At 36.4% G+C, this 22172-nt stretch overlaps 2 protein-coding genes across 2 annotated transcripts; one reads left to right on the forward strand and one right to left on the reverse strand.

Annotated features, from left to right (window-relative positions):
* The first annotated feature begins 7782 nt into the window (after positions 1 to 7782).
* LOC123564212 (NF-kappa-B inhibitor alpha-like) lies at positions 7783 to 8451 on the forward strand. Its single transcript, XM_045357597.2, has one exon. It carries the CDS (start codon positions 7783 to 7785, stop codon positions 8449 to 8451), a length of 669 nt encoding a protein of 222 aa, XP_045213532.2.
* Positions 8452 to 20513: 12062 nt separating this feature from the next.
* Positions 20514 to 22172, reverse strand: LOC123523336 (uncharacterized). Its single transcript, XM_045301023.2, has 2 exons — positions 21732 to 22172; positions 20514 to 21449 (listed from the first exon to the last, which is right to left on the reverse strand). The coding sequence occupies exon 2, from the start codon at positions 21419 to 21421 to the stop codon at positions 20828 to 20830; it is 594 nt and encodes a 197-aa protein (XP_045156958.2). The 5' UTR covers positions 21422 to 21449; positions 21732 to 22172; the 3' UTR covers positions 20514 to 20827.

Raw genomic sequence — 22172 nt, forward strand, 5'->3', positions numbered from 1 at the left:
ACCCATTTTTTGGAGATAAAAATATTCATCAAATTTGAAATAATTATTTTGCAGAACAAGTTTAATGAGGTTTGCGACATCGTCACTTTTCAATCTTCCATGGCAATGCTCGTCCAAAAAATATTTACATGCGTCTATTCCGTCGCTGTGCGGTATGTTTGTGTATAGAGAAGAAACATCTAGTGTCATTAAATAAGTAGCCTTACTTTTGAATTTGAAACTTTTAATCTTTTCAATAAAGTCAGTTGTGTCTTTAATAGACGGTAAGTTTATCATGTGCGGTTTGAGTATATAATCAAGATATTTTGAAATGTTCTCCGTGGGCGAGCTGCATGCCGACACAATGGGTCGCCCGGGATAATTTAGCGGTAGATTGCTGTCGGGAGTCTTATGTATTTTCGGCAGCACGTAAAATACCGGAGTTCTAACAGACTCTGGAAACATGTCAAATTCCTTAGTTACATTACTATTTGTCTCTTCTATACTTTCAATACATGTAGATATATTCTTAAGAACATTATCTTTAGGATCTTGTTTAAGTTTTTCATAATATTTACCATCACTAAGTTGCCTCAGAATCTCTTTCTTGTAATCCTCCGTGTTCATTACAACAATTGTATTAGATTTGTCAGCTTTCTTGATAACAATCGATTCATCTTGAGATAATTTTCTGAGCGAATCTAGTTCAGTTTTTGAAATATTACTATATCGTCTTTTCTTGTTACAATTCTGTAATATTTCTTCAGTAACAGCTGTTATATAAAAGTCTAAGTACATATCGCGACCAGCTGGAGGAGTAAAAGATGACTTAGATTTATTGTAGAATGGAAGACTATGATAATTATCTGTATCTGCATTGTTATCATCGCTCTCGCATTCGCTGTCATTTATTATTTTTGAAGCAAAATATTCCTTTAGACGAAGCCTGCGATTGAATTTAAAAATGTTTTCTGCTAATTTAAGCTTATCATGCGAGTTAGTTTTCGGGCAAAATTTTAACCCCTTACCTAGAAGTATGTAGTCATCGTCTGTAAGTTTTTTACTCGATAAGTTTAATACTGTCTCCTTTCCTTTCCGTATTTTCTGTAACCGCCGTTTCGTTTTTCTCCAGGATTTTTTGTCCGGAGCCCGGATGAAGCGCCTTTGTCGTTTTCTGCCGTGTCGGCCCTTCCCTCCAGCAGTGCTGCCACACTCGTAACTGCCTTCACTAGGTTCTGCACTGTCTCCTGCAGTGTTGTCCCGGTCTTCATGTCCTCCTGCAGTGTTGCCCCGGTTTTCACGGCCTCTGCGTAGGTTTTCTGTGGGCCCGGGGTTTTCATGTTTTTTTACATTTGATGAATAGGTTCATCATTAGTTTTCGAAATCTGCTTGCTAGTTCTTCTGCCGAAAGTATTTTTGTTGGTTTTGGTTGATTTTGTTTCGGTCTTCTTTCCATTGCGTCTCCGTTTTGATGTGTTATTAGATTGTGGTTCAACACGAATCTCATCTTTATCGTTATTAGACGTGCGATTTTTGCTTCTATTGTCAATCAGATGAGACAGTTTCTTTTCATGCTGACTGACGATAACGTCTTTTTTTCTGTTCTATCCGGTGGTGGATTTTTTCATCAACGTTAAAAAGTTTATCATCGCTCATCTTATTTTTTAACTCACTTCTCAGAGTTTCCATTTGCCTGCCAATCTCCTGAGCTCGCTGCTGTTGACAGTCACGTACCCTGTCACAAATTTCTCCGCTTACCTTCACCAAGAGGCTGTTAATTGCTTCTTGAAGCTCGGCACTACATCTATCGTTTCCCACATTCACTTTCAGCTTCAGGCGTAGACCTTTAGGTATGACATTCTCCGCCCTGCAGTTTTCCAAAAAACGTGCGTGTAAAACGCTCTTCATTTGCTTTTCCGCCAGTTGTTCTATCTGTTGTACACGTAGATCTCCAGATGCCATGTTGTTGTTTGTAGAAAGTTAGTAACAAATAAGAAAAATCAACAACAACACGTGTAGCGTTTGTTCATAGATAATTATTAACTTCCAACGTTTCGGCGTTAAGCCTTCCTCAGGGAAGAATAACAATAAAAACAACGGACGTGACGTCGTTAAACAACGTCGCGTAAAAAAGGCGGTAAAATGTGTACAAAGTTTAGATCTACATTATTACAATGTTAAATAAATTAAAAATAACGTTCCTTTAAACGAATTTAACAAACATACCGAGTAAATTGTCGGATAGTGTTTATACAAAATTTCCTATACTTATGTATATAAAAAACAGAAATAGGAAAAAACAACGATATACTCGGCATTACATATCTATATATGTAGATCAATACAAATAGTTGATTGGTCAATTAATATCAAATAAAACTTTAGAATTTAAACCATCTGGATAGAGCGTTTTCAGTTTATGTATATACACTGTTTCTTTGCAGAGGCGATCAATGTCATTTCTTACAACATCAATAGGCATAAAAGAAAAGTCCTTTTAGCAATGATCTCGTAAATTGAAATGTGATGCAATCATTGAGGAAAAAGTAGGGTCAGTAAAACTATTAATATCAAATCGGTGACTGTTCATGCGTTTTGATACAGGTTGCTTAGTTTGTCCCACATACTGTTTGTCACATTTTTTGCAAGTAATCAAATAAATTACACAGTTACTTTTACAGTTTACGTTATGATGTAAACTGTATGCTTGACCAGTCATTTGACTGGTAAATTCTGAACCTGTTTCGATATTGGTACAATGCGAACATCGGCTACCATTACATCTCTGTGAGAGATAATGTTTATCACTTTGCTTATTGAACTCTGAACTTATCAAATAGTCTTATAAATTTTTTGGACGTCTATAGGCAACAACAGGTTTACAGTTCTCATAAACGGATTTAGTTGTTAAGCTTTTTGATAGGTTCAAAATACTCCAGTATATATTAATAGTGTTACCAATACGTGGAAGCGCTGGATCATACACAATAGTAAAAGGAATTACACTATTTTTGTCCCCAACTTGAGTCTGTAAAGCTTCTTGCTGAGATATATTGACAACTTTTTGGAAGGCACGGTCTAACACATCATGTGGGTAACCTCTGTCAACGAAGAATTCACGAAGCTGTGATAATGAATGTTTGAACTTGTCATCATCTGATATTATACGTCTATAGCGTTTTGCTTGACTATACGGAATACCGTTCTTACATTGTTTGGGATGACATGATGTATAGTCCAGGTACTGGTGGTTATTAGTTTCTTTCACATATATGTTAGTTTCGACACATAAATTCTCTCCCTTGGATATATTTACATCTAGAAACGAGAGCGAATCTTGTGAAATAGTATGCGTAAACTTTATGTCAGGATGAAAACTGTTTAACTCTCTGATGAAAAGTTCTAGTTCTTCCAAGGAATGATCCCACACCAAAAAAATAAGAAGAGTTACATGTCCTTGATCACAAAATTTTGTTATCATGAAAATATTAAATGCTCATAACTCCGCACTTCTGGTTAAAATATTGTCTATATTTCTGTTTTTTTTATGGCTTTAGTCCGCATTTTTGAAGTCCAAGCGAAGCATGTTTATATTGGCAGAAAAAACTGAATGCACATAAAATGAAGAATTGTGACATAACACGCTAATTAAGGACAATACATTGTATTTGGTATTTTGTTATCTACCCCAGACAAATTCTTATTTAAGTTTTGTTTCCATCAAATAGAACTTTCATAACACAAAGATCTTTTTTTTTGTTCCGAGTAGACATTTTTTCTGGAGAACTTAAATAAATACGTGTAAATGTCAAGGTTGCGAAGAAAAAGCGAGTATCCTCGCTGTTATGAAACAACAAGTTGAAGATATCATGCTGGTTAAATCAATCGTATTTAAGAATTCAGAAATGTCATGATGATAGGATTGTCAACTGGGACATGTGTTATGAATGCACGTCAAAACTTCCTTCGAAATATAATCCAAGTTATCGGCTTTTGTCGTTCGCAAGCAGTGGTTATTTTAATATCTGATCCGTTTTGTCAATTCTCAATACAAATTAAAAAGACAGAGTGATAGGAAAGACGTTATATTATATAGCTGCTTATGCTTTGACAAATAGTTTAAGCAATCTATTTGCCGTAGATTGAAAACAGAATGAACGAGTCTTAATTAAGAAACGTTTAAAGACAATTCCAAAAGAAACGAGAGGCAGTGCGTCCGACTCTGTAGGTCGCGTGTTGCAATCTTGCCGAGACCGGAAGTTTGCTCTGCCTCTGTGCTCTTTTAATGAGATGGGGATCTATAAAACAGGAATCGAGTGTAGTAAAAAAAAAGGTTGTTTCAACTTAGATTATTTGCAAATAGTGCATGTACTTGCAAGGTTATACTTCGTGCTAATGTGATTAAAACATAGCCAGTGAAAGTAAATTATGTTACCTTTCCCGGGCCCTATAGCACGTGTATAATTATTCGTCTACTGTAATCTTCTCTTCTAGCGACAAGTTTATACTTGTAGTCACTAGTGATACAATTTAAGATTGGGAAAAAGTAAAAAGAAAAGAGAAAATGTAAAACCACATGTCCAACATGACAGAAATGAAAATATTGCAGGCTCGTTTTGAATGAACCCCGGGTGGAGTGGAACATTTACACATCATACAATTATAAACATATAATTCAGTTAAACCCGCAGATATATTTCATATTATGGAACCGTCAATATTTCAAAGACTACACTTCCATGAAAAGAGGCGTGTGTTCCCAGATAAAACAATTGATGTCCCCTTAATGATAAAACAGTGAGCAGAACTAGAACAAACTAGAATATAAAAGGGGATCCAGTATATTACTAGTACATAAGTACCAAAAGACAAAATAAAAAAAAAAGCGTACCATATCCAAGAAGTGATTAAACAAAACTAAAAGCTATTAAAACGGGAGTATTTGAACCAAAGAGGCCGAAAATGATATGAAGGAATTGAAATATAACAGCCCTAATTGAAGATACGGAGAAACTTTTACAGTCGCGAAAAGGCACAAATAACGCTGCTGTTATAAAACATAACATTTATTTTATGCTAGAATGAGCCATTTCAAGGGAATTAAATAAAGTACAGAACCATTTCATGCAATCTAATTATTTAAGGACGATGACCTTTTGTTCAAGGCCAAATATCATTTAAATGAAACTGTTGTCATTTTCTTGAAGGAAAAGGAAGCGAAGATACATGATTATCACATTCAAGTTCACGAGGCGAGATAGCAATTTTACCTAAACTCCTCTAATTGGCCTGAATTCAAACTTTATGCACCAATAGTTTAATGGTGACTGGTTAGATTTTTTCTCTCTTTCTCTAACAAACATAGCTGTCGAGCGACAACAAGATCTGTCTTAATTTTTTGCTCGTTTTTTACTACGTATTCTATTAAACCTGCGGTTTAGTAATGAGTGAAAATAGTGTAATGTTATTTTAATTGTATCAAGTAAAACTGTATATGCAGAACATGTATGTATGTAAAATCTAAAAATAATTTAAGGTCGGAGATAAAACATTAGCGATATTATGCCGACATGATACCAACATGATAACTAAGTGTCAAGGAATTTAAAGATTAATGTCAATAGTAAAACATCCATAAATGGCATATTAGCTATACAAAAAACGAAAAAAAAAAAAAAAAAACAACTAAAAAACCCCACAAAAACAAACGTTTGTTCATGCAAATCCCCTGTATTTCACGAATTTCATATTATTGATTGTTTGGTATATCAGTAAGTTTAGTTTTTGTTGTTGAATTTAACGTCGCACCGACACATGATAGGTCATATCCTTTCCACAGCCTTAACGTACTAAACGTATTAGCGTCTGATGGCCCTTTCACGCTTCCGTAGAAGCAACATTAATTACACGAAACTTATTTTGAAAATATTCCTGAAATGTCTAGGTCTGCAGCTCTCTTATACGGTAATATCTTACATCTGAGGCATATACTGACACTCTCAGACAACATCAAAAATGATATTTTGAGCGATTTGATGAAGTTCCAAAATTATCAATGTACCCTTGGTCCGTTACGGACCCCTGTGGGATTTCTGTTTATCCAGAGCTCAAATATTTTTTCGTAGATTAAAAGCTGACATGCTGTACTAAAGCCCAGGTAATTTCAATTCGTAATAAAGTGCTGAAAATTGGCTCACCAATAGCAAAAGGAACAAAAAAAAAAAAAAAAAAAAAAAAGTCCACGCGCATACATTTAGACGGGCTGACCCCTGCGCGTGACCCCTGACTATCTACGAATCAAAATGCGGCTTTCGTTTTCAAGTTTAGCATTTCTACTTTCATTTTATTTACTTCCGGAAATAGCTGAAGGTCGAGTGACGTCATTTTCTGTGTTGTCAAAAACATACATATGCCTGGCGAGATTGCATAAATATGTGCTGGCCGTCCTAAGGATATGGCGACTTTCCAGCTTTAATGGTGGAGGTAGACCCCAGGTGCCCCTCCGTGCATTATTTCACCACGAGCGGGCACCTGGGTAGAACCACCGACCTTCCGTAAGCCAGCTGGATAGCTTCCTCACATGAAGAATTCAACGCCCCAAGTGAGGCTCGAACCCACATCGATGAGGGGCAAGTGATTTGAGTCAGTGACCTTAACCACTCGGCCACGGAAGCCCCCAGTAAGTTTAGTACATCGTTTTATTTTTTATTTTTGTTAGGAGTGAAACGGCGATCGTTTCAGTAACGACATGTTAGTATACCGAACTATATTGCATCCTTGATACTTAAATGGTCCACCTTTATCAAGTAATAAACTTGTTTATATATGAGTGTTTACTGACACAATATCCTCAATAATCAGTAACTTTCACTATGTGCACGTAATATTATATGATTATACTATTTTCGCATAAAATCAAACGGATGATTTTTTCTCTCAAGCATAATGATCGTTTAGACAAAGGTTGTTCACGTAAATATTACAGAATTAGATAGATTATTACTGATTCTAGAAATTAGCAACCGTCACTCGTAACGTTAGGAAACGTAAAATGTATTAGCCCGAAGTTTTGTTTATAGAAACAGTGAGAGTAACATATTCATTAATGTATTATGTTGCATTGTTTGTAAATTAGCAGCCAGTCAAGTCTATAAGATTCTTTAACTAAAATCCTTTACATATCGCGTGTGAGAAAGGCGACAGGTATTCCGTAGACGCTCTTGTTCGATCTGTCGCTTAAAAGGTACCCGAGAGCCGGATATTTACATCTGCACCTACCACAAGTGCTTGAATCTTTTTCTTGCATGCCATTTTCAACAAATAATAGTACAAATAAAGTCCAAGAAATGATTATTTAAACATTTTTCTTTCTTACAGCAGCGTATAAACAAAACGCGGGATCTTTCCGTCCGTAAAAAGGAAGTACGTCATGTTTTTACAGCTGTCAAAACTGAATTAAACTGGATTTAGATCAATGCATAAAATTTACATTGTACTACTGCAATGGGTCATCATGATATTATTCGTTTTCCTGAAAGAATTGGTGATTGTGCAATGACCATTGCGCAGATATGTTCATTTTCGAAATTAATTCAAATGTTTGATTTAGAGAAGAGTACGTAGTTATATCTCCCACATGAAGTGGGTGGTACATACTTTTTTCCCGATGATTTTGAACGAAGACTTCTGGATGAGGGTAGGTGTTTGAAAATCGATTTTTAATTAGAAAATAAAGGTAAAATATTATAGAAAAGACCCCCCATATAAAGGGGGGTGATATATGTGTGTTGGATGTTTAAAAAAATGGAACTAGTTAATACGTTCGATAGTTTACATATCGGAAATGATGCGGATAAGGACGGAGATACGATTCTTCATGTGGCAATAATATGCTATATGAACGACAATGCTCTGACACTCATCGATAAAAGCTGGTTGAATATTCAGAACTATCTTCTTCAGACTCCGTTGCATCTCGCTGTATTAACTGGTCAGATCGATATAGTTCGAGCTTTGCTGAGCAAAGGAGCTATTGCGACTCTTCGCGACCACAAGGGAAATACGCCTTTACATATCGCGTGTGAGAAAGGCGACAGGTATTCCGTAGACGCTCTTGTTCGATCTATCAGTGACATTTCGCAAATTCGAAATTGCGAAGGGTTAACGTGCGTTCACGTGGCGTCCATGCGAAGAGAATTCTTCATTTTAGGTCTTTTGTTTCGCAGAGGCGCCGACGTCAACATTGGCGACGGTAAAAGCGGAAGAACGGCGTTACATTACGCCGTCGAGAAGAACGATATAGAAATGGTTCGTTTCTTGCTGACGCATCCGGATATCGAAGTAGATCGCGAGACGTACAAAGGCGAATCTGCGCTGTATATGGCATTCTGGAGAAATAATCTGGGGATCGTGAAGGAGTTAATAGAGAAAGGAGCGTATTTCGATTACGGATATTTCGAGGGAGGTGTGTAAAAAAAATTTTTTTTTTCGATCAAATATACAATGGGTCGAAACAGTAGCGGAGAGTATTGCTTGGACATTTTACCGTTTAATTATAGTGCTCGGCGTATCGAATTGTTTGAAGAAATGTTGTTTGTCTCAAATTAATGATGTACAAATAAACTGGTTGAGATTTCAAGATGTTTACATGTACATATCAGTACCATGTTGTACCAGTATACGCTGTAATGAGTGGCTGAAAGTAGTCCCAAAAACTGTAATTAAGTTGGTTCATATATACTCATATCTACATGTTTAAATCTTCTGGTTCAGCTTGAACAAGTGCATTTGAATGTATATATGGACAGAAAGCCTGAAAGTTGCAATGATCTGAATTTTTCATATTTCAAGCCTCCCTAATTTTTGTCGAGCCTTGGATTAATTCTCAAATGTGACTCTGTTTCGAATATTCCACCAGAAACAAATTAACTTGTAAATACTGGAAATATTGTAAGCGATAGGGAAATAATAAGGCGAATATCGTTCCAAGCTAATATACCAGATAGCTACTGATACAAGTACTGTATTGGGCAATACATTGATGGTCAAGCAATAACAGGATCGCGATAAATACCGTTTACATAGACAATTGAAACATTGCTATAATTACATCAATCGACAAATAACAGTTGCAGATAGCGGTACATGTTTTACCTGCAGAAATATGTTTACAAAATATTGGATTTCTGTTAGCACAGAATGCGAATGTGTGAATGGTCATGTGATTTAACTGTCCGAGTAGAGGGTCAACAGTACGTATCTGTTTATGGTCAAGGGGAAGCATGTACTAAACTATAGTAAAAGCTACTGTTGTAATACTACATTTACGAATCTGAGGTAGATCGCAGTTAAAATGGAAAAGAAACAATAGACAATATGCATCATTAAGATAGTTAATTTATTTCCAACCTATGCAGGACAGAATTTCAGTCTAAATGTTATTACATTATAAAACGTATCATATTAAGTCAACATTTAGCTCCAATGTATTGCGTCGTCCTCGTGTACAAACATTATTCGACTTCTAAATTTTTCGAGGAAGGTGAAGATCAATTTCACAAGATCTGTGATGACTAGTGTAATACATTTATTATAAATTCTTAACAAAAATTATAATAGACAAAATCAGTTAAAAAAAGACTAACTTACTAGATTGTTATGAAACACGACTCTCTATTGAAACGAAATACAAAAAGAAACTTGACGAAAAATTCGATAACCTTTGCATCACAAAGACAAATTGCTTAATAACATTTTCGGAAAACAGGAAGAGTAATACATCCTCATTTGTCAAGTATGTCCATTGATTCCAGCGTACATCCATTCGAACAGCATATTCTGCATATCACTGAACCCACTTGCTAATAATTCTGGTTGTTTCTACCATATAAATCACCACATACATCCTCATTTGTGTTTAAATCAAGTATGTCCATTGATTCCAGCGTACATCCATTCGAAATACTTTTTTGTTGTTTTTCATCTTGCACTTTAGTTCCTTTGCTTAACAATGTCACCCTTTGAACAGCAAGATCCTGAGCAAAAACTACAGCGCTGCATACTCGCATGTTGCAGAGGACATTCTCGCAAAGTAGCATCATCGGTAAATAACTCATCCTTAGTGGCGCCCTTGTAGTATCGTTTACTAATCAAACGTCTATTAAAATAACGCGCTTCCCTTTCAAAGTTCCTTCGCTTAACAATGTCATCAACAGGACTCATCCTGATAGGGCATTCATCGGTAAATAGATCATCCATTGGTACCGTTGTAGTACGGTGTTTGCTTTTAAATGTTTATTAAATTAATTTTTTTCCCGAATGACGTCAGCTGTAGTAATTTTTTCGAGGGCCAATAAAGTCACTTTATCAAAACTGACTTGTAACAAAAGTTGACAAGACATACTTTATAATTTTGTTACGCATAAATAATTTTTCGAGGGCAAATAAAATAAATTAAACGTGTAAAAAAGTTGTCATTAACCATCATCATCATGGGTGTCTGGGAAAATGTTCAAACGATACAGGATGCTCGCGCATTAATCGGTGAAGGAGTAATTCCTAACGAGCGCGAACTCTCGGATATTGTTGGACGTTTAGGTAGAAAATCTGATGTAGTCGGGGAGTTATGTAAAACTATTTGTGAGAAGATCGCATCCGCCACTCCAAAGTTTGTGCAGGTTTTTGCCGCATATAGGCCGGCAAATAAAGAGAAGCTTTATTTTGTCGTATGGACCGAGGAACAACAGCTACAAAGTGAAATTATCAATACGGTGTGTCGAAAAGATTTCGGTTTACGCGATCACGAGATCGTGTTTCCTTATGATGACAAAAAGGAGCAGTACGAAAGCGGAAATCTTTCGCTAAAAGAGGCGACGGATTTAGAGAACGTAGTTAATAAAATAGCGAGGCGGTATATGGATAACTATAAGTACTTGAGCGCTATCATGGGTGGAAAAGTCGATGTTCCGTGCATCGTAATGTACGTTCATCCGTGCACGGACAGATATTATCACGTCCCGTACGATGAGGAACCCCTGCCGGCCACAATCGAAGGATATAAACTAGTAGTCCGCAATGGAGTTTTCCAACTCTATTAAATGTTTCACTACAGAGCAAAAATATGCATTTTGATAATTCATTAGCCGAATTTTCATCAATTTTATTCCGAGAAGACTTACTTTACTAACAGGCGGTAGGCAACAACATGTTCAGAAAGAAATGCATTTCGCTTTTAAATACAACACACATGATTAAGAACGTTTATAGAATGACAGAAGATTGATGCGTAACTTAAAATAATAGTTCGTACAAAAATATCTGTCATGAAATTAGGGAATGCAGAACACATCATTATGTACGTTCATCCGTGTACGGACAGATATCATCACGTCCCGCACGATGAGGAACCCCTGCCGGCCACAATAGAAGGATATAATTCGCAAATACTTTCCTCCATTATTTTAAAACTTTATGTCATGTGTATATGAAGGCATTACCGCGCAATAACTATCATTTAAACTTTTCGCTTACGTGGAGGCAATATTGTTAGCATCATCAGTAGCAATCATCTGAATTGTCTGTGCGGTATTGCCTGATTCAGGGTCAAATTTTGTGGACTAAACACAAGGCTCTTGATAGCTGTAGTAATTTTTGTAGTTGAGTTTTCGAATTCTGTTTAAAAATTATCTAATATAAACGTATAAGAGACGGACATTAAAAAAAACAAACCAAACAAAAATCATGTCTACTTACATATATTCGGACGCATTTTCCAAACGAAATTCGTTCTATACACGGACACATCTTAGTACGGAAAAAGAAATCAAAGAGCTCGTAGGTCGTGAAATCGAAGACTATCTCATAGTGCACATTTCAGCTAAAAGTTTGCGAGACGAAGAGTCTTGGTTGAGAATACAACGTATACTATCGATGGTAATCGACAGCGATGAACACGGAATCTATATCATAGCTCTGGCAAGAGTCGTTACTCTGGTGTTTGATTCGGAACTTCCTATACCGAAAAACGTTCGGGATATCGACGAATTCGATTTTGATTGGGATAAACGTATATTTATATGTGAAACGATGAAAGAAAAGCTCGAATGGTTGGTTGCAACATTATGCAATATCATTAAAATAGGCACTTTTCGTAACTTGAGGGTGTACAAGTGATGTGTTAGAAATCCCTCGAAAATAGAAGCGTTTGCTTATGAGATGAATTTCATTAGTCTTTAAAAGCACAGCTTGTAATGTATGACATTCCGTGCTCTTCAAAACGTGGAAGTATTTGGCAGACATAAATAATTTTTTTATTAAATATATATATATATAGGCTGTGACTTATTTCTTATTTCGAATCACCATGGATCAAGACGTAATAGATTACGCTAATAGGGCGGTAGAAATGCTGCGCGAACATCAAGATTTCTACACCGAAAATGAATTTGAAGACTGGTGGGAGGATAATAAGTCGAATTTGTTAAGATGGACGATGAATTACGACTACGTGAAAGAGGCGTTAGATAAAATACAATGCGATGAAGAGGCTTTGCACGAAGCGTACTATCTGGGAGCGAATGGCGTAGAGTTTTGCTGTTCTGATGAGTGCCTTTACACAGAGCATGGATGGTGTCCTCCCGATAGCACTAATTTATTACTGAACGCTAAGGGCGATAAAGAATTGTACAGATTTTGCGATCTCTGCCTAGACGACGACTTAGTAGACGATTTTGAAGATAAAATACTGACCGAGACTCTGAAGATGCTCGAAAAGAATAAAATGATCTATTTTGATATCGACGATTATTAATGGTACTGTTTTTTGTATTTCATATTCGTTTAAGTTATACTATGAGACCCCCGGAAGTGTAACCTCGTATATTGTACATATATTTCATTAAAATGTAATACAGTTGCTTACTTGTTCACAATTTAAAGGCAGTGATATCACTTTTGTTGAAACAACACCCTTTTTAGGTGAGCCGCTTCTCTTTTTTCAGCGCGGAAATTGCGAAGATCACTCCGGCAATAATGGCCAGAGCAAGAGCCACACAAGCTAAATAGAAGGCAATACCGTATTCTAAAGTCGTAATTTCTGGCGCTTTCCGCGTTTCTTCTACAGAGATAGCGACAGTAGCTAGGATACATGCCCCTAGAGAAAAAAAATCGTAATAAAAAAAACATAATATCACAGTTTTCAATAATTATAACACATTTGAAATAATAATTCAAATTAAAAGCCACTTTACACACACACGATCAGCGGCCTCAAGAGCATTCGAATGTCAAATACTTACCAGCTATTACATCGAGTACGCATGCGCAGATTGCTAGACACGCGTTTTTAAGACAGAGAAGCGAAAATCCGATTAGGAAAGCGATTCCTAGAAGCAAGGAGGCTGCAACGACTAACCATTTAGCCGCCTCTAATCTGTCAGAAAGTTGTATCGTCGGATCTGTATTAAAGGCGCATTTGTTTAGAATACAAGATCGAAACAGTCCGATCGTGATCCTCGACGTAACGTTCCACCAGGTCGGGATAACCACTGCGGCAATAGTTAATACTAAAGCCACCAGGGTTAAGACAACGGCGAGTATAGTCTTTATCTTGTTTGTTTCGTTTTTTTTTGAAACTGAAGATCATCTCCGCTTATATGAATTTTTTTTTTAGTGTTGCGGTGGACAAAAGTTTGTTATGGGTGTCTGGGAAAATACTAAAATGATAGAGGGTATTCACGCATCAATCGGTAAAGGAGTGTTTCCATTCGGCATGGAAAATAGCTCCGTGTCGCTACATCATAAAGTATATAACGCTGATTACAGTAAAGTATGGCTCGGCTTTTCGTCAGACGCTTCTGAAAGCTTACTCAAAGCCTATGTAAGAAAAGAGAGGCCGGATTTAAAAGTTGACTTCTCCATCGTGCACACCGGTAATTCGTACGTTGACATGTGGAATAATTTGCCGGTGAATTTTTTGGTAGATATGAAAGTTGCATTGTTCGATTTTCTGCAAGCGGAGAAGTGTCTCTGCGTCAAGTACGAGGACCTAACAAAAGTAAGGACGAAATTGGGTGTAAGTTTCACGACATGGATATACATGCTCCAAAAATACATGAGTAAATATCATCCCGACATCGAACTCGAGTGGTGCGAACACGCTTTGCGACCCAGTTCGTTTTGCGATTGTGACATCAGTACGGAACCCAGAATGAAGGATGAAGTCGACCCGATCAACATTCTGACTATGTTATGTGATCACCACGCAAATCGACAATTTTCGTGACTAGTGCGATTATTGTAAAAGTAATGACATTATTTTCGCATGTGTACATTACTGTTTGCACTCTAAAAAACTGAAACACAAATGTTTTGTTTTGTACTTGTCAAGAGCGAAATGCCTCACATTAGTCTCGGCTGCGCATTTACTACTACTGTGATGACTTTTAACACTGTTTGTAGATAGATAAATCTAAAAAAAACAAATGGTGTATTTTTTTTTTAAAATCTAGTTTGAGAATTATTATTCTCTAAAGTGCCTGCTGCCATAGTCAATCTGACTAAAGTACATCTCCTATTTTACGCTACGCATAGGATCTGAAAACGACCTATTCATTGCCTCGTTCTGACGGCTCTTTCGCTAGCCAATCAGAGCCTAGCTTACAACATCTTGCAAATCTACATGTAGCATTGACTTTTGATATTTACAATTCTTATGTTGTAATGTATCAGATAGCCGGTTAGCTTAGTCGGTAGGCCACTTGCTTTGTAAGCGAGGGGTCCCGGGTTCGAGTCCTGGAATAACCGCATATTTTTCTTATCCTTTGACAATCGAACAAGTCGTCTGATTGGATAACATAAAAATAGCAATAATGGAAATCCAAAATATACAGAAGACGAATGTGAATAGGTCGTTCTCAGATCTTCGTTTAGAAGATCAAGTACTTTAGTCAGATTGCTGCCATAGTGATTTTGCTAACCGTGTGTGTGTGTGTGTGAGTAGGTCAACTTTTTCTTTCGTATACTGTACGCAAACAAAGTGAGGCTGAGCCCATTTTACATAAGGTCAAAGTATACAACCTTTGTTTATCTTTTGCAAGTTCACATAAAACGTGTCCGGCAACCTTCATATCTTTGTTACTTTTGCAAATTGATCATACTGGAACGATACAACTCCAATTTCGTCTTGTAATACAGAGACAAGTTCTAAACGTGTACCTGAGTTAGTATCCAGTTGTCGTTGTGAACAGCCAAAGGTGCTGCTCATGGTGTTCTGATGCGATCAGGTCAAAGGCGAAAATCAGAATGATGTAGAAAAATAATTTATTGCACAATACATCAACCAATCAAAAACGTTCGATACAACCACGCCTACTTTTTTGTAACGACGTTTCTGGTTGAAGGTATGCTCGGTCTAAATGAAACATTTCTGATCGAAGGTAAGCATCTATTTTGCAAAATTAATTTTGTAATGATTTGAATTGGCGCTGAGAACTTATACTCGTGTTTCTTTTCTACATCAGATGGCTTTTCATTGCGAACGATGTGGTGACATGCCAACGTTGACATGTGAAGATTGCTTCAAGGCACTACAGCATAGAGGACAGGAACACGCGTGCAGTAAGGAAATAGAAAGACCGTTTTATTGTCTGAGATGCACGTTCATACAGCAGTCCAAGAAAGCAACATGTTTGATTTGTGGTGAAAAAGCATTTTACGAATGTAAGGGATGCGAATCGATCATGGACTATGATGGACAATACCATAACTGTCCTGTAAACTGCATAGAAGCGTTCACTCCAATTTGCGATAAATGCGAACGAACTGTGACTGTAGAGTATAAATAAAAGCACGACTGTGCAATATATTTTTTGCAGTTTTATGCAGAACATATCTGTTTACGAGATAGATCTGTAGTAAATTAACATATTTCGCTTGCACGAGGACGAGATAGATGTATTACCTGATTTCGCAAAGTATATTGCACGAGGACCAAAATAGCATAAAACCGATTTGATATATGTGAGTTTGTTCAGACAACTCCTCCGACACAACTGGGCTGGTTTATACCAAACTCATAAAAGTGATGAATGCCAATTATAGATATACAACTCGTCAGCATGTTCATGATCAATGGTTTTACATGGAGTAACGGTCTTTGATTCATAACATTTTATTATGCTTTTGACACTTCGCTTATACTATTGGGCGGCTTTTCACTAAACCTTCTCTCACTACACTGGGCAGATTCCAATCAAACCTTACAGAAGTTATCAATGCCAAGCCTAGTTAAGCCCAGTATAGTGTTTTGCTTTATGACCCTTGATTTGTTATGTTTACAGTGTTTACACTAATTGCTTTATATTTGGCTGAATTACAGAACAGAACAGAACAGAAATTTTATTTCACATATTAGGAATTGAACTGTTACAGTTCCTCTTCCAGACATTACATACAATGTAAAAAGGTCAAATATGTACAATAGTATATAATATAACGTACTACTTTTGTCATAACAAATCCGTTAAATGAGGATGAGATATCAGCTATAATATCGCATTATTAATGGTACTATTTCTTAGTTTAAAAGCCTCAATCGAGTAATCAGTTAGATTAACCAATGTCTTCTTCTTAGACGAGTTTAACAGTTCTACTAATTTCATAACACTAGGTCTATGCCAGTAGTATTTTGGTATAAGTCTTCTCCGCAGATCACTGTACTTTTGACAAATAATCATAAAATGATATTCATCTTCAATTTCACCTGATCTACAAATTTCACATAGTCTTTCGTTTCTTTGTACTCTATTTCTACTATAACGCCCTGTTTCAATTCTGAGACAATGCGCTGATATTCGCAGTCTGGTCAATGCACGTCGCTTACTCTTTGGTAATATGTCCATATACTCTTCATAACCAAAGTCTGTTTTTATAAACTTGTACAGTGTGGACAAAACTTTATTATTACTAAGGCTTCCAAGCCATTCTTGGAGAAAATTATCAATAAGTCTTTGTTTGAAAGTTACAACAAATTGTTTTTCATTGACACTATATGGATTTTCCCACACATAACTAAAACCATTATTACACAATAATCTCTTCACATGACTACACCAGTTATTCTTGTTTAAAACGTTACAGTCATTTAATGATGCAGAATATAAAGTATCTAGGACACAGTTATCAGTATTAATAAGTTTGAGCCAATACTTAATGACACGCACAAAGCGATTAATGTACAAAGGGTACTTCCCTAACTCTCCATAAATACTTGCGTTGCTGGAGCTTAACTTAACGTTCAAGACCCTTTTGCAGAACTTCATGTGAATCCGTTCTATTTCTTTAGATTTTACCATGCCTCATATCTCACACCCGTAACATAAGGTAGAGGATACGAATGCATCAAAAAGTTGGCAATACATTTTAGGTTTTAAATCAAACTGCTTAATGTTATTAAGGAGAAAGTTCATTGCTTTCAGCCCTTTAGATGACAACACATTCTGATTAATATTAAATGTTCCAGATGAGCTGAACACCACTCCTAGATAATTAAAATTGGTTACGCTTTCTAAGTCAACTCCATTATACACCCAGTGTTCATTCATACGTGAGCGACCACCCTTTTTAAAAAACAATTATTTTAGTTTTATCGGTATTCACTTCAATGCCCCAGTTACAACAGTATTCATACAATAGGTCCAAGTTTTTCTGTAAGTCTTCAGGGCTTTCTGCAACTATAGCCATGTCATCAGCGTACATTAGTAGTATTAAAGTTATTTCATTAAGAGTAATGTTATTCAAATTCCCTTGTAAAAACAGTTCAATATCCCCAATAAATAAAGCATACAGCAAAGGCGAAGACACGTCCCCTTGTTTTAGACCAATTGCAATATTCAGAAAGTCTGAATACGTGTTACAATGTTTTATCTTGCTTCTCACATTTGCGTACATGGCTCTTAGCATTCTTAACATTTTCCCAGAAACTCCCTTCTTGTATAGTTTAAACCACAGGGCATTCCTGTTAATAGAATCAAAATTACACCAAACCTCATCAGTAATAAGTCTGAAGTATAATTATACTTAATGCAAGTTCTGGTTTATCGATTTTCAGCGAAGTCATAACCTTGGCTGTCAAATTCTTTGATTTCTGTTCTACTTCTCCTATACCATTTATTCCACGAAACGCCACAGGACTGATCACACTGTCAAGGGTACTGGTAATTATCGTTGGAATGTTATGGTTCAATTATTTTCCCTGGAGTTATGACCCTTAATTTGAGGCAGCTCACAATTTCTGCATGTTAAGTTGGTAGGAGACGTAAGTTTTTCGTGAAAAAGAATCTCTAGTTTTACACGTTTCCATACCTTCATAAATATAGCCGGTTTATTTTATTCCACTGGAAAATGAAGATAATTATGTGCACCTCTTCTTGAAGGTGAAGTTTCGGTTAATTCTAGCTAGTGGTTACAAAGATATAGTCCAAGCAAGAAGTGTTCTACACTTAGTCTATATGACTGTTGAATAAAGGGCAAGTACTTGACACGTGAACACTAAGACTATTATTTTGAATAATTGGTTGAAACAATATTTTATTAATCACAATTCATTTACAACATGTACATATATTTAAAAGGCATACAAGATTATATAGGGCGCTGTAAGCTTATTTGAAACACTCTCCTTTCTTTAATATTTTATACGGATTCGCATTCATTTTCAAGCTATACAGTTTAGTCCTCAACAAAGAAGACTGAAAGTTGTGTGTTATTTTACATTTTTACATTCTTACACGACCCGCAGGGGCGGATCCAGGATTTGGTGTGTGTGCGGTGGGGGGGGGGGGGGGGGGCGCAATGTGAGATCCCGTAAAGTTTTGAAAACAAGGGTCCATCTGGTGCAATTTGGGCGTTCTGGGGTGCTTTGTTTGGTATTGAAAAAGGACAGGTTTTGTGACAAAATCAATCCAAATAACATCCTAATTATAGTCAATGTTTTATGAATTGTCAGACTTGTATCTCAGAATATAATTTTTTAGCCCGATTGGATTTCTTAGGTTTTTATTGAGAGGGATTACCAAGGGCTATTAACATAGAAATGGTAAAGAGCGTTATAGGAGCTCATGCACACTTTGTGCCAGAAAAAAATGTATATTTTATATTTGTTTGCCTAGAATAAACACAAATTACCTATGCGAGCATAGCGACTGAGAAAAATGCATATTTTATATTTTCCACCAGAACAAAAGATCAATGCCTATGCGAGCGTAGCGAGCGAGAAAAAAATATTTTTGCACCTAGAACAAGAGATAAATTACGTATGCGAGAGTAGCGAGCTAGCAAAAATGCATATTTTGCACTTTTTTTCATCCAGAACAAAAGACATAATTAACTATGCTAGGGCGTTTATAGGGGGCTGGGGCGCCGGGTGCGCCCCCCCCCCGCCCCCAACCGCTGGAGCGGCCTTTGACCCGATACCTTTTCCGATTAAACAATGAAGGCTGAAAACTGTGTTATTAAACAAAATGAATTCATTTTTTCTGACGTAACAATTATTACGTCATAGCGTTAAACGTCATAGCGGTGCGCTGGAAAAGAAACCAACGGTGATTTGCTCTTGAACACAATCATTGTTTGTCGTTCAGATGCGCCCTCGTGATATAATTATTTCGCATCTGAACTCCAAACAATGATTTATTTCATTCAACGACAAATCACTGGATGAGATATATTATTTCTTAAATAATTTCGTTAGTCTATTGTTCGTTGTCATAATTGACTACGAAATCATTTTGTAATTCGACACATTCAAACAATATTCATATACACTGTTTTATGTAGTGAGTACAAAAACACAACTGAACTATGTGATGGATAGGTTTTCACAACAGAGGCCGCTACTTTTTTGTGTTCCGCTTAAGCCGGTGCGGGTGGGGGGGGGGGGGGGGGGGTCGCGTGAGAGGTGTTGCAGATTTCATTACCTCTCATGAACAGACTCAATCAAACCGAGTCTGCTATTATTCTTCTTGGTTGCTTTCTTCGTTTCCACAGAATCTTTCTACAGATTTTTTTACTATTATGTAAATCTTTTCCTTGTTTACAGTTCAATATGACTTAATACTGTGCGATGCAGTAGTTTTAAAATCAGTGAAAATGGTTATATAATAAATAAAAAAGGACAGTTCCACCAATCATTTTCGGATTGACCATTGCTAAGATGCAAACTTGAATTCTTGAATGACTTGAAGATATAGCACCTATACACGTACACTAATACATTTCGGGGATGGGGTGGGATCAGGGGTCGGGGAATAACTTGAGAAATATAATGCGTTATTTTCCTTAACGTGATCATTGAACGTTAACACTGCACAAAATAATCATTGTAATTGCTTTTTTTTGTTAAAAAACAACATAAGATAAATTATTCATTCTGTCACTGTTGAGTGTTGAGTAGTTCGATTGCTGCTTAAGAGAAAATTCCAGATTGACATATTTTTTAGATCTCACGTAGTATAAATGATAAAGACATTAAAGTGGGATTGATGAAAGCAACGGTTTATTTATACAGGTTTACAGAGAACTGGAGTGAAGTAATAATTGAGCTGCTCCGTGTGAAAACCAACATAGTGCATTTGCGACCAGCATGGATCCTGACCAGCCTGCGCATCCGCGCTGTCTGGTCAGGATCCATGCTGTTCGCTAACGGTTTCTCTAATTGCAATAGGCTTTAAAAGCGAACAGCATGGATCCTGACCAGACGCGCAGTCTGGTCTGGCTCAATGCTGGTCGCAAACGCACTATGTTGGTTTTCTCATGATGCGGCTCATATAGAGAATGTCACGTAAAAATATGTTTACAGCTGTTCATTATCGTTTTCTGCTAGTAATGAGTTCCTTGAATATTCCGAGCCGGGGATACTTGGTGTAGGTGCTTCATTATGAACTTCCATCCAAACTAAACATTTTTCTACTGACTGTAATTCCGTTGAATCAACATCAGCTGTGTTTTGACTAGTTTCAACTTCACAATGAACCACAGTTTCAACAGTCTCAAACGCATTAGCAATTTTGCCTCCAATAGCTCGCTTTGGCAAGTCCATCTTATTAAAAGTTTTATCAGTTATGTCTCCATCAAGCTTTCTAACGGATGTCTTGTCATATGTGTCCGTAAAAGTAATAGTTTTCGTTTTCTTTCCGCGCTGACCGTTTGTCACTTTTTTGTTCGAATTCTGCTTACAAGTACCTTCCTTCATGCTGTGTAAACTTTTTGCACTTTCCACCTCCCGTTTAGCTGCCTGTTCCATTGCTAAACGGCCTTCTGGCGACAGACCTTCAGAAAACTTTGCTCCGAATCTTTTAAATAGGACTCCACGTATCTCAGACAAAGTGTGTGATGGCAGATTATATCCATTTAAGTTTTCTTGAATAAATAATGTCATCCTATCCATGCCGATTTTGATTGCACGCTTGTCACTGCTACAAAATAACAGTGACAAAATGAGAATATTATAATTATGTGATTACTAACAATAAATTCCTTTTGGAATCCATTTTAAACATCTGTCGTAATAGAAATTATGTTCTTTTTAGATTTACAATATTTGAGGCGATAACTTGTTATCAAAGTAAAAACAATTTTTAAATAAAACATTCAATAAGAAATATCTAAACCGTAAAAAAACTAGTTTAAAATATCGCGTTACACCTAAATAAATTAAATATGAAAAGAAGTCACAAACTATCAATTCTACACAATACCTGTCACTGAAATAGACACCTAAGATCTTTGATCTTTTGTTTCAAACTTCACGCCTTTAATTAATTCCGCCTCCGTTAACAGTGAAAGTCATATTCGGTTAATCGACTCATCAATGCGCTACACGTGATGTTTTAGACGTTTCTAATGGTTTTACGTCGGAAATAAACACGTATCAGCAACGGTTACCCGCTTTCACAATAAACTTGAAAATTAGTCATAAGAAAATTAATAAAGCAGTGTGTGCCAAAATTAAAAAAATAATTTAATCGTTGTAATCACAATGTTTAGAATATGTTATATCCTTTTATAAAAAATGCACCATGAAACATGTTTGAAAAGATAACTGAACATATTTTGAATGCACTGATTTCTTAGGGTTTAGCAATATTTGATAATAATAGCAAAACCCGCGTCGATATTAAAAAGACAATAATCTGAAG

The sequence above is a fragment of the Mercenaria mercenaria genome, chromosome 3, assembly GCF_021730395.1.
Source record: "Mercenaria mercenaria strain notata chromosome 3, MADL_Memer_1, whole genome shotgun sequence".
NCBI classification, from domain to species: domain Eukaryota; kingdom Metazoa; phylum Mollusca; class Bivalvia; order Venerida; family Veneridae; genus Mercenaria; species Mercenaria mercenaria.